This window comes from Cicer arietinum, chromosome 5, assembly GCF_000331145.2.
Source record: "Cicer arietinum cultivar CDC Frontier isolate Library 1 chromosome 5, Cicar.CDCFrontier_v2.0, whole genome shotgun sequence".
Classification (NCBI taxonomy): domain Eukaryota; kingdom Viridiplantae; phylum Streptophyta; class Magnoliopsida; order Fabales; family Fabaceae; genus Cicer; species Cicer arietinum.
In genome coordinates, this window is record NC_021164.2 from 65,860,668 (window position 1) to 65,884,778 (window position 24,111).

The 24,111-nt window shown below is 33.6% G+C and overlaps 3 protein-coding genes across 3 annotated transcripts; 2 read left to right on the top strand and 1 right to left on the bottom strand.

Annotated features, from left to right (window-relative positions):
* The first annotated feature begins 92 nt into the window (after positions 1-92).
* On the top strand, positions 93-7,327 carry LOC101497963 (uncharacterized). Its single transcript, XM_004502293.4, has 6 exons — positions 93-402; positions 492-559; positions 650-3,293; positions 3,426-4,673; positions 5,418-5,472; positions 6,880-7,327. Exons 1-6 carry the CDS (start codon positions 294-296, stop codon positions 7,019-7,021), a joined length of 4,266 nt encoding a protein of 1,421 aa, XP_004502350.1. The 5' UTR covers positions 93-293; the 3' UTR covers positions 7,022-7,327.
* Positions 7,328-8,200: 873 nt separating this feature from the next.
* Positions 8,201-9,181, bottom strand: LOC101498292 (photosystem II reaction center proteins PsbY, chloroplastic-like). The gene has a single exon (XM_004502294.4). The coding sequence runs from the start codon at positions 8,911-8,913 to the stop codon at positions 8,314-8,316; it is 600 nt and encodes a 199-aa protein (XP_004502351.1). The 5' UTR covers positions 8,914-9,181; the 3' UTR covers positions 8,201-8,313.
* Positions 9,182-10,452: 1,271 nt separating this feature from the next.
* On the top strand, positions 10,453-17,334 carry LOC101498630 (ALBINO3-like protein 1, chloroplastic). The gene is made up of 11 exons (XM_004502295.4): positions 10,453-11,013; positions 11,924-12,034; positions 12,181-12,255; positions 12,642-12,702; positions 13,021-13,094; positions 13,214-13,318; positions 14,741-14,851; positions 15,685-15,788; positions 15,874-16,083; positions 16,177-16,480; positions 16,829-17,334. The coding sequence occupies exons 1-11, from the start codon at positions 10,657-10,659 to the stop codon at positions 16,910-16,912; spliced, it is 1,596 nt and encodes a 531-aa protein (XP_004502352.1). The 5' UTR covers positions 10,453-10,656; the 3' UTR covers positions 16,913-17,334.
* Positions 17,335-24,111: the final 6,777 nt, after the last annotated feature.

The following is a 24,111-nucleotide window of genomic DNA, read 5'->3' on the forward strand; positions in this document are numbered from 1 at the left end:
GTTTTGAAGAAAAATTATAAAATATTTAGAATTTTTCAAAATATGAATCATACATTTGAGACACTTGTTGGTGTTTCCTTTAATTTAATAAACTAATGGGGCGCGAGAGCGAAAGAGTTCTGCCGCTACAAAAAATAAAAATAAATAAGGCTATATAATCCGAAGGGTTCTGCCGCTATACCACTTAAACCCTTGAGGTTGAGGTTGAGGTTCAGGATTTATGAATGAATATGCCTATGCACTGTTTACCAATCCGATCGTAAATTAGGGTTTAGCTTAACCACTGATTCTAAATGGCGACGCCGACTTCTCTCAACGGCAACGTCATCTTCATCGACACTAACCTCGATACTCACTTGGTCCTCACCGTCTCCGATCACGACACCGTCTCCGACCTCAAAAGTAATCTCTCTCTCTCTCTATATATATATATATATATCCTTCTATTAGTTTATATACCTTCAATTGACATCCATGCCTTTCATATGCAGAGAGAATCGTATCGGAGCACACTTCATGCTTTCCCAAAGTTGGTCAGATACAAATTCATGGGATTAAGGTACATACATTACTGTCATCACTAATTTTCAAACAATGATTGTTGCAATCTCTTATTGACTATGTCGTTTTGCTCTTTTTTATTGGGTAGGTTAAGCGCAGGGGTTACTTTTATCACTTATCGGATTCGATGGTTGTAAGAACTGCCTTTATTGGTTTCAATAAGAACTGGTTTCTTAGTGTTGATGTTTCTGCATTGGGAGAATGTAAACAGAATGATCATTTGTTTTCCCATGCATCAATTGACATTGCAAATAATGATTTAATTGGTTCTCCTGATAATGCTATCGTTTTACCATCCAATCATCAGTTGCAATTGTTGGAGAATAAACAAGACGAGGGGGAAGGGATTCCCGTTGTTAGGACTGAAGGTACTGATAAAGATGCGGTTACAAATTTGGAGGCTGGTGTCAAATCATCTGGTAACCGGAGCCATTTAAATCATGAAGTTCCAAGTTTTCATATGGAATGCGATGTAGATGGAATTGGTAAAGGAAATAAGGATTATCTTAATGATTGTGAGGAAGAACTTTCTGTATCTGTGCAGAGTGGGAAGAAGAAAAAACGGAAGAGTAAAAGGAAACGAGAATATGACACTGTGGGAGATGATAAATCAAACGAAGAAATCCCTTCTGTTCACCCATGTGTTTCAGAGCTCACTGAAAAAAATGCAGTGAAAAATTTGGAGATGGATCCAAGTTTACCTAGTGCAAGGAAAAAGCATAAGAGTAAAAGAGAAAAAGACGGCACTATGGAAGGTGATAACTCAAAAGATAACATTGCTTATGTTAATAATCCTGTCGGTTGTCCATCCGAAAGGGCATCCAGCTTCAACAATTTTCAAGGGCCTGAGAACAAAAACTATGAAAAAGAAGAAATCCCTATTGATTGCCCATGTGTTTCAGAGCACACTGAAAAAGCTGTAAAAAATTTGGAGATGGTTCAAAATTCATACATTGAATGTGATGTAGATGGATCCAACAAAGGCATCAAGGATGGCCATATTGTATGTGAGGAAGGAACTTCTGAACCCACACCAAAGGCAAAGAAAAAGAAGCTTAAGAGTACAAGGAAAAAAGAGGAAACCGTGGGAGGTAATAACTCCAAAGATAACATTGCTTCTGTCGATAATCCTCTTGGTTGTCCATCCGAAAAGGCATCCAGTTTCAACAATTTGCAGGGGCCGCAATTGGAGAACAAACCTGATGAAAAAGAAGAAATCCCTTTTGATCGCCCATGTGTACCAGAGCACACTGGCAAAGAAGCTGTCCTAAATTCGGAGATGGTTCCAAATTCACGTATTGAATGTGAGGAAGGAACTTCTGAACCCACACCAAAGGCGAAGAAAAATAAGCATAAGAGTACAAGGAAAAAAGAAGACACTGTGGGAGGTAGTAACTCCAAAGATAACATTGCTTTTGTCGATAGTCCATCCAAAAAGGCGTCCAGTTTCAACAATTTTCAGGGGCCTCAGTCGGAGAACAAACCTGATAAAAAAGAAGAAATCCCTTTTGATCGCCTGTGTGTACCGGAGCACACTGAAAAAGAAGCTGTCAAAAATTTGGAGATGGTTCCAAATTTGCGTTTTGAATGTGTGGTAGATGGATCCAATGAAGCCATTAAGGATGATCGTGTTGTAAATGAGGAAGGAACTTCTGGCTCTGCACCAAGGACAAAGAAAAAAAAGCACAAGAATAAAAAAAAAAAAGAAGAAGACACTGTGGGAGATAATAACTCCAAAGATAATATTGCTTCTGTTGATAATCCTCTCAGTTGTCCATCCGAAAAGGCATCCAGTTTCAACAATTTTCAGGTGTCTCAATCAGAGAACAAACTGGATGAAAAAGAAGTCCCTTTTGATTGCCCGCGTGTACCAGAGCACACTGAAAAAGAAGCTGTCAAAAAATTGGAGATGATTCCAAATTTGCATATTGAATGTGAGGCAGATGGATCCAATGAAGCCATTAAAGATGATCATATTGTATGTGAGGAAGGAACTTCTGAACCAGCCGCAGCAAAAAAAAAAAAGCATAAGAGTAAAAGGAAAAAAAAAGACACTGTGGGAGGTGACAACTCAAAAGAAAATGATGCTTCTGTTGTTGTACCAGTTCAGCAGTATATTACAGTCCCAATCATCTCTTCAGAGAATGCAGATAAAGAAGTAACAAAGGGAACCGAAGTTCTAGAGGAGCATTGGCACACTAAGAATGATGATAAGGCTCTGTCAATGAAAGAGGCTTCAGAACTCAGTCCTGCTGTGAAAAAAGAGCATAAGAAAAGGAAGAGATCTCTGGCTCATGATTCTAGAGAACCATTGAACGTAGCGACAGAATCTCAAAAGGATCAAGCACAAATGTCTGACGGAGCTCACGGCGAAAGGAAAGAATCAAATGATCAGTCTGAACTTAATAACTACAAATCTGGGGACGATGTTGTACACAAGAACAATAAGACTGAAGACATTTTAGATACCAGGTCTCCTGCAAAGAAAAGGAAGAAGAGCAAAGAGAGAAGTAAAGAAAAAATTTTGTCCGACAAAAAATTGGTTAACGATTTTGATGTTGACAATTCTTCTCACCACCTTTTGGAGGGCCAGCAGAATATCAAAAACAGGAAGGCCGACCAATCAGCTGAACATTTTAATGATGGTGATCAAGATGAGAAAGCAGATCATTTCAGCACTCAAAGAGAAGGTGTTCAGGAGGAAATACCTGTAGATCGCCCATTATCTAAAGGTGATACTACTCAGTAAATGAGTTAAAATAGAATATACATTCCTTTTGATTGTATTGTGTTAATGTTAATTTGATAAATTTTCAAATAGTGTACTTTTAGTTCTATCACTGATCCATTTTTTTTCCGGGTAGATATCATCATGAACAAAATGACTCCTGACAAAATGGAGATTGGAACAGATGCATGCAAAGAAAGCATACAGTCTACAACAAAAGAAACAGGAAATCATAAGAACCAAAGTGACATAGAAATGGAAATACAGCCTTCTGATGTGAATGAAACCAAAGATCTGATGGAGGATAACGAGAATGTCGTCCTTGGTCATTGTCATGAAAGTGAAGTTGGTCAAATCGAGGGAGCCGAGGAAGGAGTAGAAGCATCCCCACAAAATGATTCTAAGCTAATGCCATCAGAAAGGTGCACACGATCCGAGTCTAACCAGGATAAAACTAATGCAAACATTAGAGAATTAAAGGCAACTTCAAATGTCGTGGACGTGAATGGAATGAAGGAACCTCTAAAACCAGGGAAGGAAAAAAAAGGGATAAAAATAGTTAAGAATAAAGGTGGAGGACAAACACTTCGAGATGATAAAGGCCTTGTCGATGCTTCTGAGAGTGAAACATTTATTGCCAAGTCTCTTCAAGCAACTGTTTGTGATCCTATGCCAGGAAATGCCGAGACACCGAGAAGTCCTTTAAATCAAACAGAAGGGAAAGTCATGCAGCAGGAGGAAATGCAAGGGACTGTTCTTTCTGGGGCTGATATGGAAGGTCATTTTAGCATGGACAATTCTGATTCCTTGGAACAAGCTAAAACAAAATCTAATGCTGAAAATGTGGGTAAGAGACCGAAAAATAAATCAAACAGCAAACAAGCTTCTTCCTCAAAGGACACATCAGATATGGTAACAAACGGTCATGTTTTTGATAGCAAGAAACGTGATGTACATAGGATTGATAAGGCACCAAATGCACTCAAGACTGGAAAATTGTCTAGTCAGTCTGAAAGTGCCATGTCCTCAATTGATGAAAATAGAAAATCTCGTGACAATGCTTCTGGAAGAATGGATGTGGAAAAACAAAGAGATCGCACTCCTATTTCAAACTCAAAGCTGGAAGGTTTCAACCAAATTGTTCAAAATAGTAGAGCTAGAAAAACTTCTAGGAATCATGTCATTGGAGTTAATAACACGCAGCAGAAGAAGAGCTTGTTAGAGGGAGCAATTTTCAAGGATGATAGTAGCAGTGCCTCTGAAGATGAAGATGAAGACCAGGTTGATAATTCGGATGCCAGCACTAGAACTCCATCTATTAATTCACTCGCATCTGATTTTCTAGACGGGTATGACAGTCCAGGTCTGGATTCACAGCAAAACGGTAAGTGAAATCTACTATAATTGGGAACGTCCTTTTATTTATGCATCAGTTGATACAGTGAATGCAGATAATCTTTGGGTGGCTGGGTTGGGGGTGGATAGAGTGTTTCTGATTGTGTTTGTTATGAATTTATTTTTCCTTTTCTCCCCATTCATTGAGATCTGATCTTTGGTAATCCTCGTTAGTCCTAAGATATTGTGTTTGAAGAGCTGCAAGCATTTAGGTAAATCATTTATTAAGGTGTAGAATATTGAAATTTTTGGAAGTTGTGATGAAAAGCGTGTTCCCTGCTAATTTTTGAGACTTTTTTGAAGTTTTTATAACCACGTTACTTTTTTTAGTACTGGAAAATGAATTGGCAACTATTAGATTTTGCAATTCAGTGTTTTTATTATTCTTGTTCATTTCTGTTCCAAGAAATTACAGGCCACTCGGTATACTTGATAATTTTTTTGCTAACTACTTGGGCTACTATTTTCTTATATCTCCTGTACTTACCTGGAAAAGATTTGGCATCCCCCATAGTAGTTAAGGATATGTAATCTTACTCTATGTCATCAGTGTACCGTTTGATTGTATCCTGATATGCTTATTGGTTCTTTATGTTGGTATTGATGACTAGCTTGAATTAAAGATTTATGTCATTGTATGTCTAAGTTCACAATATTTATTTGCTTCTTCATCCAAATTGTGTTGTTACACTTTGGTACCAATTAGTTCTCTTTTTGTATCAAATTGGATCAGGTTCTCACGATGGGAAAAGCCTGGAAAATAGCAAGGGAAGCTCCTTAAAAGCAAGGTAAGTTAATAAATTATGTCTCTTTTTGCTCTCGTTCTCAGTTTTATTTTCATCCTTTGAAATTCTTTAAATATATGGGCACTTGCATCCGAACAAAATCCTGAAACAGTGTTATTGGCAGTTATAGATGCCTATAGAAAGGAGAGCTGATAAGTAGTAGGGCCTATTCATATTTATTATTGGCAGTTATAGATGCCTATAGAAATAAGAGCTGATAAGTAGTAAGGGTATCTTTAAGGATATTTTTGTCACTTTTATTGCATAACAATAATACCATGTGCAACTTTTTTATTGATGAAGTGTTGCTCTATCACTGTATGCTTACTATCAATCGGTCTATCACTATTTGCTTCTTATATTCTTATCATATTGGACTGGGTGGTTTGCACTGGTAACTAATGGCTGACTTGCCACAACTTTGAAACTATGTCTCCGCACTTCACCTAGCAACACCATTTTTTGTTTTACGTTTCCATGTGACTAGATTACCACCTAAGTATACCAGTACCTTGAGGTAGATCTACTATGACAAATCTTGTGTGATCTATATTTGTTCACTCCTCCATGGATTGTTCCTCCCTCTTCTCAAATATTAGACCTCTTTCAGGAGCAGTCTTCGAATACAGTAAAAATTATGTCCACATCCTGTAAATGTCTCTCTTGTGCATCAGGGATGAACTGGCTGGCCACACTAATCGAATATGCTGTGTTATGGTGTGAGATAGATATATTGCCTACCTTATTGTCTCTGGCGCTCAATGGCTCTTCTCATCACTCCTAATTCTATTCTGATGTGGGATTCTAATAGAATCAATGGCTGTAGTAAAACTCCAATACTGCATAAAAGGTGTTTAGAAGAAACAAACTATGATATAGGGTTACTTAGCACAAGATTTGTTTTCCTTTTTCTCAAGGTAATGTAAGTTAATTGAGTTAACCTTGGGAGCAAAAGTTGTATGATGGTGAGCCATTGACATCCACAACCATCACCTGAGAGATGTAAACTAGTCACCTTGTTGTCATAATTATAGCTTGGGCTGGGTATTACCAACTAGTTGTAGCTATATAACCTCCAAGTTCTAACGCCACTTGCATCTGTATGATGAAAAAATTTCATTTTATTGTGCACAAGTAAGGACATACGGGTAATTAAATGTTTCTTTGAATGTATTAACGCTTTTGTCTTTGTTTGGGAGAAGCTTGTTGTTTCTTAAGAATTATAAATCATAATATTAGAAGGGCGAATGGGGAAGGCTCGGATAAACTTCCAGTCGTTCGATGTCTACATCATTGCAGATAATAGATGTTTTTAGGGCTTCTCTTTTGTTTTACGGTTCATTATTCATGTGTTATGTTCTGCATTTTATACTATGCAATAGGTGTAATTTTAAATCTTTCTTTGGCCAGTTTGTCAGACACAAAAGGAATGTCAATTGATTGTGTTCTTAGAAGCTCAAGCAGGTATAAGAAAGCCAAAATTATAGCCTCTCAGTTGGATGAATCTGAAAGTCAGCCGGATTTTGTTCCAGACAGCTTTGCTGATATGTAATCACAAGTTCCAGCAGGATTAAAGGAACAGGTAACCTTGCTGAGATGTAATCACAAGTTTCAGCAGAAAAGGAACAGCATTGTGGTATTTTTGTTCTCCTCTTTAGCTGGTGTCTAGCTGTTGTCTCATTTTTGTTGCTTAGGCGGGTTTAGGCCATCTTACCTTCTTTCCAAACAGATAGCTGATTCTCTTTTAAGTGTTTGCGGATCATGTGGTGGTTTATGTCATAAGTCGAATTCATTAAATTATAACATTATGGTATATTATACCATAGATATATAAACAAAGTGCGTTAATCAACCATTACGTTGCTTGGCTATGTAATCTTTAGTATGCTATTCGTCAATGTTCTTACTGGCTGATGTCCTATGCAGCATGGTTGCTAGAGTTATCAATTTGATAAATCTACTAATTATTACCTCTCCTCCACATGTTGGGAGGGGTAAAAAAATTTCATAATTAAAAAGGCCCTCAACATTATAAAGTTCTTAAAATTTTGTGGGTTTAGTGGGTCTATAGACTTATTTTTTCAAAAAAATTATCAATTTTTTTTTTAAATTCACCAATAAAAATTTTTTTATTTTTTTTGGAAATATTTAATTTGAGAAAAAAGATTCTGAGAATTATTTTTAAGAAAAAAAATATTTTTTTATTTTTTCCTATGAAAAATAAATTTTGGAAATTTTCAAGAAAAAAAATCTTAAAATTAACAATATATTATGGTCTAAAAATCTTAAGTATTCATGTTTGAGATGATATAATCATATAAAAACAAATGTAAATGAACATACAATGTAACTTGATTGCACACTCACAATCCTGTTGTTAAAAGCACATTGGAGGTGCATCAACCGGTAACCCTATTTGAGCACAAACCAACTTTCATTCGAATTTCTGGTCTCCACAATTAATTTTGAATGAATGAATTATTTTTTGAAATTGATTTTGATTAAAAATGAGCGGAAGAGAAAATGAATAGAATTATTTTCTTTATATGGAAGCCAAACACTAATTCTAAAATCAATTTTACCTCTCACAAAAACATGCTCTAATACCATATAGATATGCATTTATTTAGTGAATTTGTTGAATTGAAGGTGCTTGCTTGTTAGAGAGATGGAATGTTTAAATTGAGATTGAGATTATCTCAAAAAAAGAAAATGGAAAAGGTGGTAAGGGTAAGTAGAAAGCCATGTTTTTGATATACAACACATAATATAGTGAATGGGAGAGCATTAGATACAAGTTACAAGCAAGTTTTACAAGAAAGCATTTCACAAAAATCCCATAGTTTAATCAGATCTCATCCTATTGATCTGGTTGAGAGCTGGCTGCAAAATGTTGTAAAGCACCCAAAGAATAGCTGGTGAAACCACAAACAACAGAAGCTGTCCCCTGTTGTCACTTCCAGCTGCAGCAGCATCAGCAATCAGACCCATTTCACTAGCAGATGCTGACATCATACCCGAAGCTGCAAGCCCACCAAGTCCAAGCCCAAGCCCAATAATCACCCCTCTTGTGCTACGCATACGGTTGATTTGGTTCAAAGTTGGCTGGAGAATGTTGAATAAAACCCATCCTATGGCTGGAACCAATGGCAACAACAAAGCTAATCCTCTGTTATCACCTTCCGCAATTTCAGCTATTTGTTGAGCTGCGAAAGCTGCGTCACAGGTTGCAAGGGACGAGAATAGTGCGCCCGCGATTGCAATGGAAGGTGAAACCACGTTGGTGTTCTCAATTGAAGAGAATAGACCCTTTGGTAGATTCTGAATGGTGGTGGCTTTGAAATTTGTGGTTAGTTTAGTGGTTGTGGTGGGGTTTTGTAACTTGGGTATGGTTGTGTTTAGACACTTTGAGTTGATCATCATTGCCATTGTTGTTGCTGCCATTGATTATGTTCACAGATTGTCAAGAGTGGGAGTGAAACTTGGTGCTTACTATTTTGATTTGTGAAGACTAGACTTTGGAATTGGAATATAGATGGGAAAGCCACGTTGGAGAAATGAGGACCAGTAACATTGTGGTTTCTAGATTCTTCTCTTATCTGAATTGCTTCATTGGCGAGATTTCAACCTTGTATTCTATTGGGTTCTTATCACTTCATTTCACAAAGTGAAATTTGATAATACATTATTTTTATTGTCTTATTTGTTTGCTGTGACAACGTGAGAATCGGCAACATGTTCTTAAAACAATAAAAGCAACATGTTGGGTAACTTTGTTAAGGGCTGGACTAGAGTAGAGTTCATGCAATAAGTTTTGGGCCTAGCCTGGTCTTTGCTTTCCTTACCACTACAACTTTGAAACTGAGCCCAAATCATTCACGGGCTCAACTCAAGTATAGCTTGGGAAGACAACTTTCCCATCCCAAAATCATTCTATATATTACCCCAAAAAAACTCAATTTAATTGCTGATTTAAAAAAAATATATGTATATGTATATATAATCTATTTGATTTTTTTTTTTTAACTAGGGCAGAGAAAGTTGCTTCTTAATATTTTGACTCTTATGTGTCAACAATTCAATCAATTTTTTTTGAGGTAAACAATTCACTATTCAGTCATTCTAAATTATCGAGTCTAAATTATCTAATAAATCATGCCATAACCACAAGACTGAACTTATGTAATTAATGTGCTCCATAAAAAAATTGAACTTACATAAAATCGAACGATTATGTGATCTAACTTCGCTATCTTTCAATCGAGCAGTGATTAATTGAGAGGTATCTATCTCTTGATATACTGGGAGTTAAAAAAGAAACTATTCACTCACCTTTATATATGCAGTGCATCACACTATGTAAATTCTACGTTTGGTATTATGTGCATCAAGCATTATTACTAAAGAAAATCATATTTATTATTTTTGATTATTTTTATTAAAAACAATTGAATTATAATTTAGTAGCAAAAATAAATATACTTAATTTATATTTTTTTTCGATCACTATATAGAAAACTAATTTAATAATTATTATTACAATTAATTTTTTAGTTCATACAAAACACAAACTAAATTTATTAAATTATCTATTTTTAATATCAAATTTTAAATTACATGCATTAAATACTTTTTAAATAAGTAAATAGTATATTAAGAATAATAATAACAAATAATTAAAAATAATTAACTTTTAATTATAATAATGATTAAAATTTAAAATATTTATTTATTTATAATAATAATTAGAGAAAATAATATAAATTAAAAACATTAATTTTTGTTATGAACATTAAAGTTGAACTGTGTTTCATAAAACATATACTAACAAGTAGTAAGCACTTGGAATAAGAAAATAGAGGATATTATATTACCCTGACCGAAAGAAGAAATTAGAAAATGGCATACATATATAAATATATTGGTGGGCCCTTTTAATTTCATATAATTATTTAAAACCCAACTAAGTCGGAGGAAAAAAAATCCTCCCTCCCAACTATATGATATATCATCACATTAACATGTGGAAATTAAATCGCCTCCATTTCCGTGACTAACTTCCACTACTCTGTGCACTCCGCTCACACTACATACACCGCCCATATCCAAGACAAAAACCAGGCCGGTGATAAGTTTTTTTTTTTTTTTTTTTTTTTTTCCTGAACCGGTTCGTCGCGAACCCAACTAATGGCCGCTCTGTTACCTTGCACGCCGACTATACTCTCTGCTCCGTTCGGGAACCGGACCGGGAGCCATCTTCCACTTCGACCTCACTCCCACGCTTTCTCGGCTTCTTCCAAACGCTTTCTTCGAGGTTCGCTTTCTATTGCCCGATTTGGATTTCAACCCGGTTTCTTGCCCGAACCGGATGACGCTGAGGTCGTTATCAGGGAATTGCTTGCCCGAGCGGAGGGTTTTTTTTACACAATTGCCGATGCCGCTGTTTCGTCTTCCGATACAGCGATAACTACCACCACCACCGCCGCCAAACAGAACAACGATTGGCTTTCTGGAATTACCAATTACATGGAAACTGTTCTCAAGGTATTGCTCTCTGAAACTTCGATTTAACCTGATTTTAATTTTATTTTGATTCACGTGTAAAATCGAAACATTTATTTTGAATTTGAATTATCAACATACTGGAGTTCAATTAGTAGAAGGAACTTGTGTGTTGGAGAGGATGAAATTAGAGTTGTAAAGTAACATTATAGTTGTAGTTTTTGGTGGTGGTAACTAGGGTGGGGTTCGGATTATTGGTGTTTGCTGTTTCATGTTAGACTCCCACTATCTTTTGCCTCCACCATTGCAAAATATAATTTGTTCCACTATGGTTATAGCTATGGAGTTTCCCATCTTGGTTTTGGGTCGTAGGAATGCACTTTTGATCCCTCTATTTTCACTAATTCACCGTTTTAGTCCCTCGTTTTTAAATATGAAAATGCAGTCCTCAATTTTTAAAATTTCAAAAAAAGATTCCATCACTATATTTGGGGCTTATTTATATTGATGTGTGATGTTAAATATCGAGTTGGCAAGTCATAGTGTGGGGTGACACTGCATATGTTAACTAAATTTTATTATTTATATAATTAAAGTAATGTTTATAAAGATAAAACTTAAAATAGAAAAAAATGTGAAATATGCATTGCCACATCACCTTGTGACTTGTCAGCTCATTATTCTTAGAAATAGGAGACCGAAATCGTGAGTCAACGAAATGTGCATATGGGTCTAAATTTCTCATAGCAATAAAGTATTTATCCTGGTAAATAAAATTGCAATTTGCTAAAGCAGCTTATTTTTATTTATGTGTTTCTTGCAGTTCTTTTTCTGAAATTCTTTGTAAGTTGTGATTTATTTGTACATGTGAATTACATAACTACACATGGTTCTACTTCTACCATGATACATTGTAAAGTAATTCTGAGGAGAAGTATTTTACCCTTTTCAGGTGCTCAAGGATGGGCTTTCTACTTTGCATGCGCCGTATGCTTATGGTTTTGCAATTATACTGCTCACTGTTCTTGTAAAAGCTGCCACATTTCCATTGACAAGAAAACAGGTTTGTCGTTGTTGGAATGTGCTTCACTTGTTTTGAAGAGCTGAAAAACTGATTCATATGAGTTGTGTGTTAAATTTGTGGATGTGAAATGAAGCACTGTGCCTTTGACATTTAACAGACATTTTTCTTCCTAATGTTGTTCTCAGGTAGAATCTGCCATGGCTATGCGATCTTTGCAACCTCAAGTAAAAGCTATCCAGAAACAGTATGCTGGGGATCAGGTATTTTATATGGCTTCCACAAGTATTACTTTGTCAATAAAATATATTTTATATTTACCGTTGGGTATATATATATATATACACACACACACACTAGTATTCCTGCTAGAGTGTGTTTGGATTTTGAATGCTGTAAAGTGGGATTTAGTTTGATTTGTAAATCACATATTTTGTGTTTGGAATATTAAAAAAAAGAAGAAATGATTTTATTTTTAAGATCTAATTTATTTCTTTGTTTTTTTGTCACAAGTCCTAATGATTAAGGTAGTATTTATGGGAATTGATTTGAATATTTAGATTGACGTATTATCCTTATTGAATTGCCTTTGACCAGTGATATATTTTTTTCTTTCAATTGACAAGATTTCTATATTGTCTTCTTGCAGGAGAGAATTCAACTTGAAACTGCTCGATTATATAAATTAGCCAACATTAATCCTCTAGCAGGTATCTATAACATGATTGTCAGTATTGAAATGGGTTATAGTTTTAGATATTTCCTTTGACTTTGAGGATGTAACCTTTCTCAGCTTTCATATCACAAGTCCGGTTTTTTTCTGAGTTATTTCCATAATTTTTTCCCTACTGTTTCTTATGTTATACATGGTACTATATTGTTATATCATAGATATGCAAGAGCTTACTATGCCTCAGGTAGTTAGATGGAAGCAGCAATCAATCCACTACTCCAGTATAAAGCATTGATCTCGCTTTTTAAAAATGAAGTTGATAATTCTTTTATTAATCAGTCGTCATTTTTTCTAGGATGCCTGCCTGTTCTCTTAACAACACCGGTTTGGATTGGGCTATATCGAGCCTTTTCTAATGTAGCAGATGAAGTATGTTGCTTATTATGTTGATTTTCTATTTGATAGTCTACTATGCTTATTTTCAGATATATACATATCTTTTTATTTTCCATGGCTGATGTTATGTTTTTGTCTAATAATAATCTAAGGGACTCCTTAATGAAGGCTTCTTTTGGATACCTTCTCTTTCTGGCCCAACTACAATTGCAGCTCGGCAAAATGGAAGTGGCATCTCTTGGCTTTTTCCTTTTGTGGTAAATACCTATGTTTTTGCCTTTTCAATTAACATTGGATTTGTTTGTAGATTGGTAAGAAGTTGTAGAGTTCCTTTCGGAGTTTGATAGTAGCAAAGAGAGGAAGTATTTATTTTTTGTAGAGTTTGACATTTTCATGGAGGCAAATGCAACAGTGTTTTTAGGATCCGTTTGTAGTTCTAGTTACTTGATTGGGACCACAGCAATCATTTTAAATCCCCTGAATTTCTGTTCCTGGCATTCTTTTTAAGGTTCCCCTGGTTTGCAACTTGATATTAAAAAGAACCATTAAGCTATTTTCTCGGAATTTTCCTATTTTTATTGTGTTTCCTAATAGGAAAATGCCATACTCCCGTCATTATAATTTTTCCACTCTGTTATGTTAGGAAGTTTCTTCTTTGTCAGTCTCAAATAACCCAAATCTCAAGGCTTTGGGGGTGCACAATCATAAGTGTACTATATCTGAACATGTTGAAGACTGTAAGGAGTTATGTCCATCAAAATATTTGGTTGTGGAAAATTGGAAATACTCTAACAGACATGTGGCATGTATGTTTAGTAAAGGCTATAAGCTGGTGCCTGTGTTTTGTATTGGTCTGTCAGTGGGGGTTACTCAATGGGCAAAGGTAAGATAAGTGTGTATGTATGATGCATGTATGAGCTACCACTTACTCCAAGAATATATATAAATGGCGCCAACTAAGATGCACCTCCGCTCCCTTCTTAGAGTCATTATGAATGTTAAATTATTTCACATTTTTTCTTCTGGGCATATCTTCTGAATTCTGATTTGATAGCACTGGTCAGAATTTACTAGTTTTAATAGAAAGTTTCCTTTGATTTATATAGTGAAACTCTAGGAATGGTCTTTCCAACAGAGATGTAGTTACAATAATAGAATAGAGAGAGATGGTAACTGCTTGAGAGAGCTTAGTCTCTCCCAACCAACCAATACATAAAAACTGAACTCCTTTCCCTTATCTTCCTTTCTATTTTATAATATAATGATGAGTGTTAAGAACACTCTTTTCAACGCTTATGCTTACACTCTTTTATAGGGTGAAATCTATGTGGATCCCACCACTTCATGTGAGACCCATTCTCAAAGTGTGAGACTTGCATTTATTTCATCCACTAAAAGAGTGAATGTTGAAAAGATTGTTCCTGGCACTCCATTTATAATTATACAAATTAAACAAGTGCTGGCCCCGGCCCACTTAAGTTCATGGGCTTCCTCCTAGAATAAGTCCTTGCAATAAGTGAACTATTACTAACATGATTCTTGATCTAGGTTAATGTGAAAACTTTCCGTATTATTATTTTAATTATTTATCCACATTGTTGGTAATTTCTGGCAGATTCTAGGTGGATTTAAAATTGAGGTTTGTTTTAATGCCTTTGGCTTTAATTTTTTAATTTCAGGATGGTCACCCTCCCCTTGGATGGTCAGATACATTGGCTTACCTTGTCTTGCCTGTTTTGCTGGTTGTCTCTCAATACATTTCTCTTCAAATAATGCAGTCATCATCACAGGTAATTGATGCTGCATGTACAATTAAATTGGATACTTCTTTTCTCAATAATTAATGTTGTCTATACTGATATAATTAAACACGCTGAATTTATTACTGATAATATAGGCCAGATTTGAAGTCAACACTAGCAAACACAGGGTTTCTCCCTATCAAGGAGTTTCCTCCTTCAACAAACACAGACAACTGCCTATACTGCAGACGCCCTATTGATACCATACCATAACTGCCCACACAAAGAAAAAACAAAAACTAACTCGTACATAAAAACATAACTTCCTGTCTGAACCTTGTTGATTGTACAAGTGTTTTTGTGTTGTACTGTATGAGAGTTATAGATATGGCTAGTTATAGCTTTAAGTAGAACACTTTTCAAGCTTGTTAGTGCATGTCTGGTTTCAATTTTGGAGGGGTCAAAATCAATTTTGAATGTGTAAAATTGATTTTGGCATGTTTGGATGTTGTTGAGTAGAATTGATTCTGCCTCCAGAATTGATTCCAACTTGAAGTTAAGATTTGTAGCTTTTGAGTCCAAATGTATTTAAATTTATTGTTAAACTCACTTTTATCTGAACATATCCAAACATAAATCACTTTTAACTAAAATCAGTTCACTCAAAATCAATTTTAGTTACCGCAGAACCAAACACACGCTTAATCAATGTTATATGTTGGTATGAGTTTTGTCCTTTTTGTATCCATAGCCAGGCTCTCTAACTGGATTATCTTATATTTAATATGTCATGGCAGTCATGTGAACCCCACCCATTCTTCTACAAGGAGTAAAGAAAACTGTGTTAATTTTTATTGGTGTCTGCACATGTCAATTTTCAGGCTACTGATCCCAACGTGAAGAATACTCAAGTCTTAAACAAGCTCCTTCCGTTAGTAATTGGTTATTTTGCACTTTCAGTTCCTTCTGGTCTTAGCCTTTACTGGTAAGTATAAGTAAAAGCTTCCAGATGTACTTATATGTTTAACCGTGTTATTTGTATTTATTAATTATACTTTTAATTTGTGCAGGTTCACCAATAACATATTGAGCACTTTACAGCAAATATGGCTTCAAAAGTTAGGAGGCGCAAAAAATCCTGTGAGACAAGTTCTAGATGGTAATGTGAAGGATGACCTAATGCAGATTCAGAAGTCAGTAACTAAATTGAATTCCACAGAAGTTGAAGAAGCCAGGAAAAGTGAGAAATTGACATCAGAGGGGCCACGACCTGGTGACAGGTTAGTGATTATAACTGTAGGTAGTCACACTTTTTTCATAATGCTATTGATTTATTTTCACCTGTTGTAATTTTGTTCCTCTTTCTGTTGCAGATTTAAGCAATTGATGGAGCAAGAGACAAGGAGGAAACAACAGCGAGAAGAAGAAAAAAGGAAAGCTGCAGCTAAAGCAAATCAGGAGCAAACAATTGAAGGGGGAAATCAAGCTGTAAGTGACTTAGTTGAAAAATCGCATTCTGTGGCTGCGGATACTGATCCATCCATATCTGGAGTAGTAAATGGTAATCCATTAAGTAAGGACTTGGAGGGAAATCAGAATTCTACATCTACATCTGATAGTGAAAATAACGAAGGTTCTTCTCATTTCAATGCAGTAAACGAGAAAATTCTAGAAAAGGTATTATTGCATATAGGACATGTTTACTAATTTTTTTGGTTAAGGATAACGTGCTTGTGACAATTAGGCAATTTTGCTTACATCTGTTATGAGCCTTCATAGAGTGCTGTTTTTTATGTTTCACGTCCTTTCAGTTTGGGATACTGTGATAGTTAAATTTTGCAGGAAATTATAGTCTGCAGTACTATTCTGCTAGCTGAGCTATGATTAGTTGATAACAATGCATTATTTTATTTTTTATCACTTCTAGGAGGCAATGAGGAAACTTTCTTTTACCATTAGGATATGGATAACTATGATGTATTTTGTAAATCATACAATTCTCTCTCTAATTTCATAATTTTACAGGAACCAAGAGAAGTATTAACAACCAGAGCTACTACAAACAAGCAACATCATGGAGAAGACCTAGACCGCGTGACAAAGGATTGACCAATTAGAAGAGTTATAAATTCAGCTGCTGTGAGATTGACCAGCCCAGTTGGCGTCTATAGTATAGGCTATGTTAGAAACGCGACGTCCCATGCAATCTGAAGTTTCTCTGCTTAACACTGGACATTGCCACACAAATGATAGAATGAAAGAGATTAGAGATGTCTACCATCGCTGGTGGGGGGAGGATTGGGTTTGATTTACGATTTGATGGCTGATATGCAGTTATATAGTTTAAGTTTGTATTATATTTTTTTCCACAATTTTCACTAGTTATTTAATAAATAAAGAGAATACCCCATATAGTCTGCTTGTCATCATCCATTCTATTTTTGTTTGTTGCTGTACGATGAGTCAATAAAGTCTGGTCTAGGCATGTAAGAGGACTTTACAATGGGCTTTATAGTATTTTTCTCGTAATATTCGACCACTTGCACTGATTATGAGTCTATGTTTAGTTTTTTTAGACAAGATGCAAAGATTTTATTGTCAAAGCCCTTGCTTTGGACGTGAAGTTAACTATTTCTTCTGTGAGACTAGTTTGATAAAGTATGCACATTAGTTTTTAGAGTTTTCAGATCGTCGAAATTCTTGCCAACGTACGATATTTTGGGTTGTGCGGTATGTTTGATTTGTTGACGCAATTATTCGATTTGGATAGAATGGTTCTTCACTTTAGTCTAGTTTCTTGTAACTGTGGCCGTTGCATGTTTCAGCACGTGCACTTCTGAGCTGACGTTGCGTTCGCGCAACTGTTTCATTAGTTTGTACTAGCACGATTCTGGTCGACCCTATCCAATATTTAAGGTACTCATTGTATTATATAATACTTTTATTTTACATAATAAAAATGAGCCGGCAATATCCATCCGCATTTTCACCCTTCGCTTCGGTAACCATAAACTGACGGACATCAAATTCGTGGGATTATTAGGAGATAAAAATCAAAGTGATTAATTTTGATAGTTGTATGATAAATTTTAAGATGTAGAAAAATCTTTAGACCGCAAGAGCATACGAATTAAATTTACATATAATAATGTGTATACTGCTTGCTTTGCCTTACCTTTGAGGTTTTTATCTTCCAAGGGTATTTATAAATTGTTTATGTGAGCTATTAATGCGCCGGCAGTGTTTATTGGCAGGCGACAAGTGGATTAAATGGAGGTAGAGGAAAGGACCCGACACGCATTCCCTGACTCTGAGCGAGACAAGGATTTCGTGCTTCACTTATTTTCCCACACTGCTGGCGCACATGCAAACTTCTTCTACTCACTACTATCACCGCTTCGCTCGCTCTACAATCAAAATCGTTTTTTCACGTTTCCCTTCACTCAAATTTATTTCAACAAATCGTATTGGTGGCTCAATACTTTCATTTCTATAAAGATAAAGTACCTTAATTACTCCTAATAAGTGGTGACTGGTGGCATGACATCACAGTCAAGAAGGGAAGGGAATATCTAGCATGGAAAACGTAAAAGTATAATAATTGTGAGTTGTGATCAACCAATATCACATCACATGCCACTTCTCCACCTTAATTCTCATCTGTTATTGTTTTCATTTCCTAGTATCTCCATCTAAAAATAAATTGAATTCTACTTAAATTTTAACTGAATAGATAAATATCGATATTTTTAAATACTTCGCAGTTATGCGAATTAATTATGATAAAATTTAATATTTTTTTTAAAAAAATTAAGAGTTTTTTTTAAAAAACTGTAATTTGTTAGTGTAATTTAAATTAGTCAATATAAATAATTTTGTTTGGTTAATAAATTCAAAAAAAAATTACAGGGACTTTATGAGAGACTTTGTTAATAATTAAAAAAATTTAAATACCACTTAAATTCCATTTAATTATTTAAAATATTAAACTCTCTAGCATTTCCAATTAATTAGTCCAATCACACGCTAAAACTATTATTAGCAAGTAACTTAGTATGTTGCAGTAATTTTTAAGAATGAAATGTCATGGTGAATATGGTTGCTGCCAATTTATAACTTTCTAGTTTTTTTAGTGACATTATATAATGTCGGAATATTTGTTATAGTGCATGGAGACTGACACAAGGAATAATATCTCCTATGAAAGTTTCTGTTTTTAACGTATTTTTTATCTTTTATTTTATGGATCTAGCTAACAAGTGATCTAAATTCTAAAAATGAAAATGTTTACATTAAAAATATTAAAATTTTTAAGAAATTGAATGCATCATTTTAAGATAAAACTTTCAAATTTAGCATTTATCTCATTTTATTTCTTTCTCTTTCATTTCTGTTTTAATTTAATTTAATATTTTTTTCTCCCTTATTAACAACACAACTTTGATGTTGATACAATATTGCACCAGCAAGGGATGCAATTTGCACTATACCTCCTTGCTCCTCTATAATTATTATTTGGATGATCCACCGTTATAAGACACAGCAATAATACTTATACAATTCTTAATTTTCATACCTTTATTTAATTTTTTTTTTATCTCTCGTTATATTATATTGTCAACCTATCACATATATCACTGTATACAATTCATGAGAAATACATCAAACATTTTTCTATAAAACGTAACAGGTATGTGAATTCTTATGCAGAATCCAACCAATGATTATCCACCACGTAAACTCCATTAATTCCATTTTCCCTGCCAAACTAAAATGGAAACGTGATAAATGATTATGCTAATTGCTGGTTGACTAATTACTAAATTCTTTCGTTTGGGTATGTTTTACCCTATTTGGAACTTTTTTTTCTTTATCTAGAAATGGAATTTTATGTATCTCCTATTGTAATTAATAAATAAATGATTAATCATGTCACAATCACACCGGAAGAAATGTAAAACTTTGAACGTTCAATAAGATGAAGAGCTTTTAGTAAAGATAATGACAGCTTGTTGATTGAGTTTGAAAAACTTTTTTAAAAAATATTTTTCAACTATCGAATATGTTGAGTCATAAATTAGATCACCCTCTTCAAATGTTATATTGTTTAAAATTATGCAAAATAAATGATCAATCATGATGTATTAAGAATTCAGATATATTGTATCAGTTTTATTATTGTACGTTAGAAAATTATTCTGAAATTATACCATTTAAATATGCTGTTTAAAACCACTTGAAAATATAATCAGACAACCACTCGAGAATACGCCAATTTTTCGTTAAACTGATAGAAAAATATGAGATGGAGGTGAAAGGTTACAAGAGAGAAAACTCGATAAAGTTTAGAATTTTGGTGCGATTTGTAAACTGAGCGGAACCCTCTATTTATAAAAGAATTGTGCAACAAGTGGAGTATTCAGTTTGATCGGTTTACAAAAATCGGATAGAATTAAACACGAATCGGATTAGTTGTTAAATTCGACGGATGACATAAGAAAAATTTAAAGAAAAAGAAAACATACAATAATTTTATTTTTAAATACTAAAAATTAATACACCAAAAGATGGACAACAACATAAAGAAGATTAATAAATGAGCAAAGTATAAGTAACAGAACAAATAGCAGCAGCACTCTACACCAATCAGAACCACCTACAAAGACATTTTACATGCATATGCACGAACGTGAAGCACCGAAAAAACAGCTGAAACATCAATCAGCATGTAATAGTATGCTTGTTCAACAATCTTTTTGTGTTTTGGTTGGCAAAATCCCTTTATCTTGATTTAAACCAGCAAGTCACTTTGTTATTTTCAAAGTTGATGGAATTCGAAACTGTACTTTCACCATCCTCATCTTTTTTACTTTTTTTATTCGTGGTTTTCAAAATTTACAGTAGAATTAATGTTAATGACACTAAAGTAATTGATTAAAATCAATAATAGATTAAAATTATTCTACTTATTTGAATTGGGAACACAAAAAAACACTGCACCAAAACGTTTATTTTAAAAAACGTGGTATATATAAAACGACAAAATCAAAAAAAATAATAATAATAATTTATATGAAATACATTTATTTTTTGAGAGCCGAGAAAGAATTATATGGGTTAGATGAAAATGCATTGTTTGATAAAATTACCTATAACTATTTGCCGCACATAGAGAAAAATGTGAAATAAAATGATAAATAATTAATGACATTATAGATAAAAAATAAATAATTTTATGAAAAAGAATAAAATTTCTTAGTTTCATTGATACGAATAAATAACTAAAAAATATAATTAAAAACGGACAATCACCTACAAAAATAAGAATGGTATTGGTAAGATGTCTTAACGTGATTTATTAATTTGGATTGAGGATGTGATTGACCATGAAATAGCTTATAAAATACAAGAGTTATATCAGATTTATAGTAAAAGCATTACTTTTTAAGATTTCAAGACTTAAATACATAATTTTCAAAAATATATTTTCTTTTGAAGCACTTGCTAATAAAATAAATTAGGGACCTCAATGGCTAATTAATGTTAACCAAGGCAAAGCAGAGTTTTCGAGTTTGTGTACACGGCTCAAGCACTTTTTTTATTTTTTATTTTTAATAAGCAACCACTTTGGTTTATATTAGGATCTGCTCCTTAATTCAGGATATATACATCCTAGCTAATCGTATTAATTATTCAACTCTCAACATTTGTGTATTTGGTTGTTCTAAAAATTGAGAAGAATGACAGTGAGAAAGAGTGTGATTAGAAAGAAAAAAATATTAGAAATATAGTATTATGTCAATTTTACCATAAATGGTTCATTTAAGTATTTTATACATATTAAAAAATATATAAACAAAAAATATATATATTATTAGATCAAATATTGTGTATTCACCATTGACATAAATACAAAGTGATAGATATTGACTTATGAATAATGTAAATAAAATATTATTTAGTTATTAGACAATATAATTGAAAAAAAAATCATCAATACTACTATTGTATTAAAAGAGTCAATCATTTTGGAATAATTTTTTTTTATAAATGAATTACTTTTATAGATTTAAAGATTGTTTTACATAAAATAGAAGTGTATTTCTCAGCCAACTCTTTCTATCTTTGGCAAATCACTTATACAAATCAAAGTGTAAATGTCTAAGTCTCTCTAGTTAGTTTTCATAAACCAGAAAATTACATATTTATGTTAAACATGACATGACATGTTGGACATGGTGTCATTATTGTGACACTTGAAGCAAGCAAGCATGCATGCAAATATATTTTGTATGTGAAACAAGGCAAAAGAAGAAAAAGATACAAAGATATATGGCAATAACATTTTGTGTGTGTATTTATTAATTGCTCGAAAATTTGTTTGTCATGAAAGGTAGAAGTTGTACATGACTATTTTCTTTGTTCGAAAGTCACCCACCCGTTACACACCTGCTAGTTATAATCACCTTTTTTCATTTCTCTTTTTTTTTTTTTTTGGCTTAATTGCACTTTTGGTCTCCCTATTATAGGTGAAAATTGAAAGTAGTCCCCCCATTTTGTTTCTCCCCAGTTTTAGTCCCCCAAACAGAATTTGAGTCCAAATCATGATGAGTTGTCATTTTTTAATGACGTGTCAATAAAAAACTGACGTGGCAGACACATACGTGGAATAAACTTATTATTATATTATTTCTGATTAAAAAATATAATTTATATTTTTAAAAATCATTATTATAATTGTTAAAAATCATTATTACAAATAAAATTTATTTGTTAAAATTAAATTAAAAGAAAAAACACCTAAAATCAAAAATCCTAAACAAATCATAATCAAAAGGATTCACTCATGAACCCTAAAATCATGAACCCTAAAATCATTCTGAACCCTAAAATCATGATCCTCAGTCTCCTCATTTCCTTCATAGAATTCAGTCCCTTCACCTGGAATCTGATGATCATCAAAAATCTTCTTCTTCTTCCTTTGCTGGTTACATCGACTTGTTAAGCACAAATGATTTCACCGTTACTTCTTCTTCTACTTTACTCGATTGGTTCCCAAACACTGTCTTTGATGCCGACGACACGTCACCACCGCCTGCTCAAATTAACCAGCTTCCGTTACCGTCTCCCGCCGTCTCTGACGTTTTGAACACTAATCCGGCCACTCATATCTCTGTTTCCTCTCCGATTTCTTCATCCTCCAATGAAGCTTGTGTTGCGAACAAACCAGTTGTTCCGGTAGCAGGAAATGAACATGAACTTGAATTACTCGAAGAAGAAGCGAAGGATAAAGATGAAGATCATGCAATCACACATGTAGAGAATCAAAATCAAGACCGGACGATTCAGACAAAAAAACTGTTAGTTAATGATTTTAGGGTTCATGAGTGAATCCTTTTGATTTTGATTTGTTTAGGATTTTTTATTTTAGGTGTTTTTTCTTTTAATTTAATTTTAACAAATAAATTTTATTTGTAATAATGATTTTTAACAATTATAATAATGATTTTAAAAAATATAAATTATATTTTTTAATCAGAAATAATATAATAATAAGTTTATTCCACGTATGCGTTTGCCACGTCAGCTTTTTATTGACACATCATTAAAAAAATGACAACTCATCATGATTTGGACTCAAATTCTGTTTGGGGGGCTAAAACTGGGGAGAAACAAAATAGGGGGACTACTTTCAATTTTCACCTATAATAGGGGGACCAAAAGTGCAATTAAGCCTTTTTTTTTTCTATTGCATCACTCTCTTTTATTTTTATCTCTCTAAATGTATATCTATTAAATTAATTAGTTGTGTACAGTTTAAAATAGTTTGTTATTTTTTCTGTTTATGAATACCTGATTCCTCTTATATCTATCGATTGAACCCATAAATAAGTTCAATTTGTACATTTTTCTATCCATTTCTATTGGATGTAATAATATACCCCTTTCTACACCAAATATTTTTTATTTTATTTTATTTGATATTATATATCTTGTGTGAATTGCTTCATAGAGAGATTGAATAGTTAGGGAATAGCCACAATATAAAGTTGGCAAGGTGTAGAATTTGATGCAACTGTGCATTAATGGTAGAGCTATATATCATGGCTGTAATTGAACCAAGACTATCGCTCTCTTATGCCTTTGTTTGATGACATCAAGGTTATTGTTGCTCCTGGTAATTGAATTGGTTAAAAAATAAATTAAAAGAAAAAATATGAAAAAATAAATTGAAGATATTATGTTTTAGCTTCATTCAAAATTAGAAATAGATATAAAAATTAAGTATCTTTTCTTATTTCTCTATT

What these genes read in the sequence shown, in the direction of transcription:
- LOC101498292 (XM_004502294.4), bottom strand. Translation starts at nt 8,913, where the DNA reads ATGGCAGCAACAACAATGGCAATGATGATCAACTCAAAGTGTCTAAAC.
- LOC101497963 (XM_004502293.4), top strand. Translation starts at nt 294, where the DNA reads ATGGCGACGCCGACTTCTCTCAACGGCAACGTCATCTTCATCGACACT. An exon ending in CACCGTCTCCGACCTCAAAA is followed by an intron (nt 403 to 491) that starts GTAATCTCTCTC and finishes TTTCATATGCAG; the next exon opens with AGAGAATCGTATCGGAGCAC. An exon ending in TACAAATTCATGGGATTAAG is followed by an intron (nt 560 to 649) that starts GTACATACATTA and finishes TTTATTGGGTAG; the next exon opens with GTTAAGCGCAGGGGTTACTT.
- LOC101498630 (XM_004502295.4), top strand. Translation starts at nt 10,657, where the DNA reads ATGGCCGCTCTGTTACCTTGCACGCCGACTATACTCTCTGCTCCGTTC. An exon ending in AACAGTATGCTGGGGATCAG is followed by an intron (nt 12,256 to 12,641) that starts GTATTTTATATG and finishes GTCTTCTTGCAG; the next exon opens with GAGAGAATTCAACTTGAAAC. An exon ending in CTTGGCTTTTTCCTTTTGTG is followed by an intron (nt 13,319 to 14,740) that starts GTAAATACCTAT and finishes TTTTAATTTCAG; the next exon opens with GATGGTCACCCTCCCCTTGG.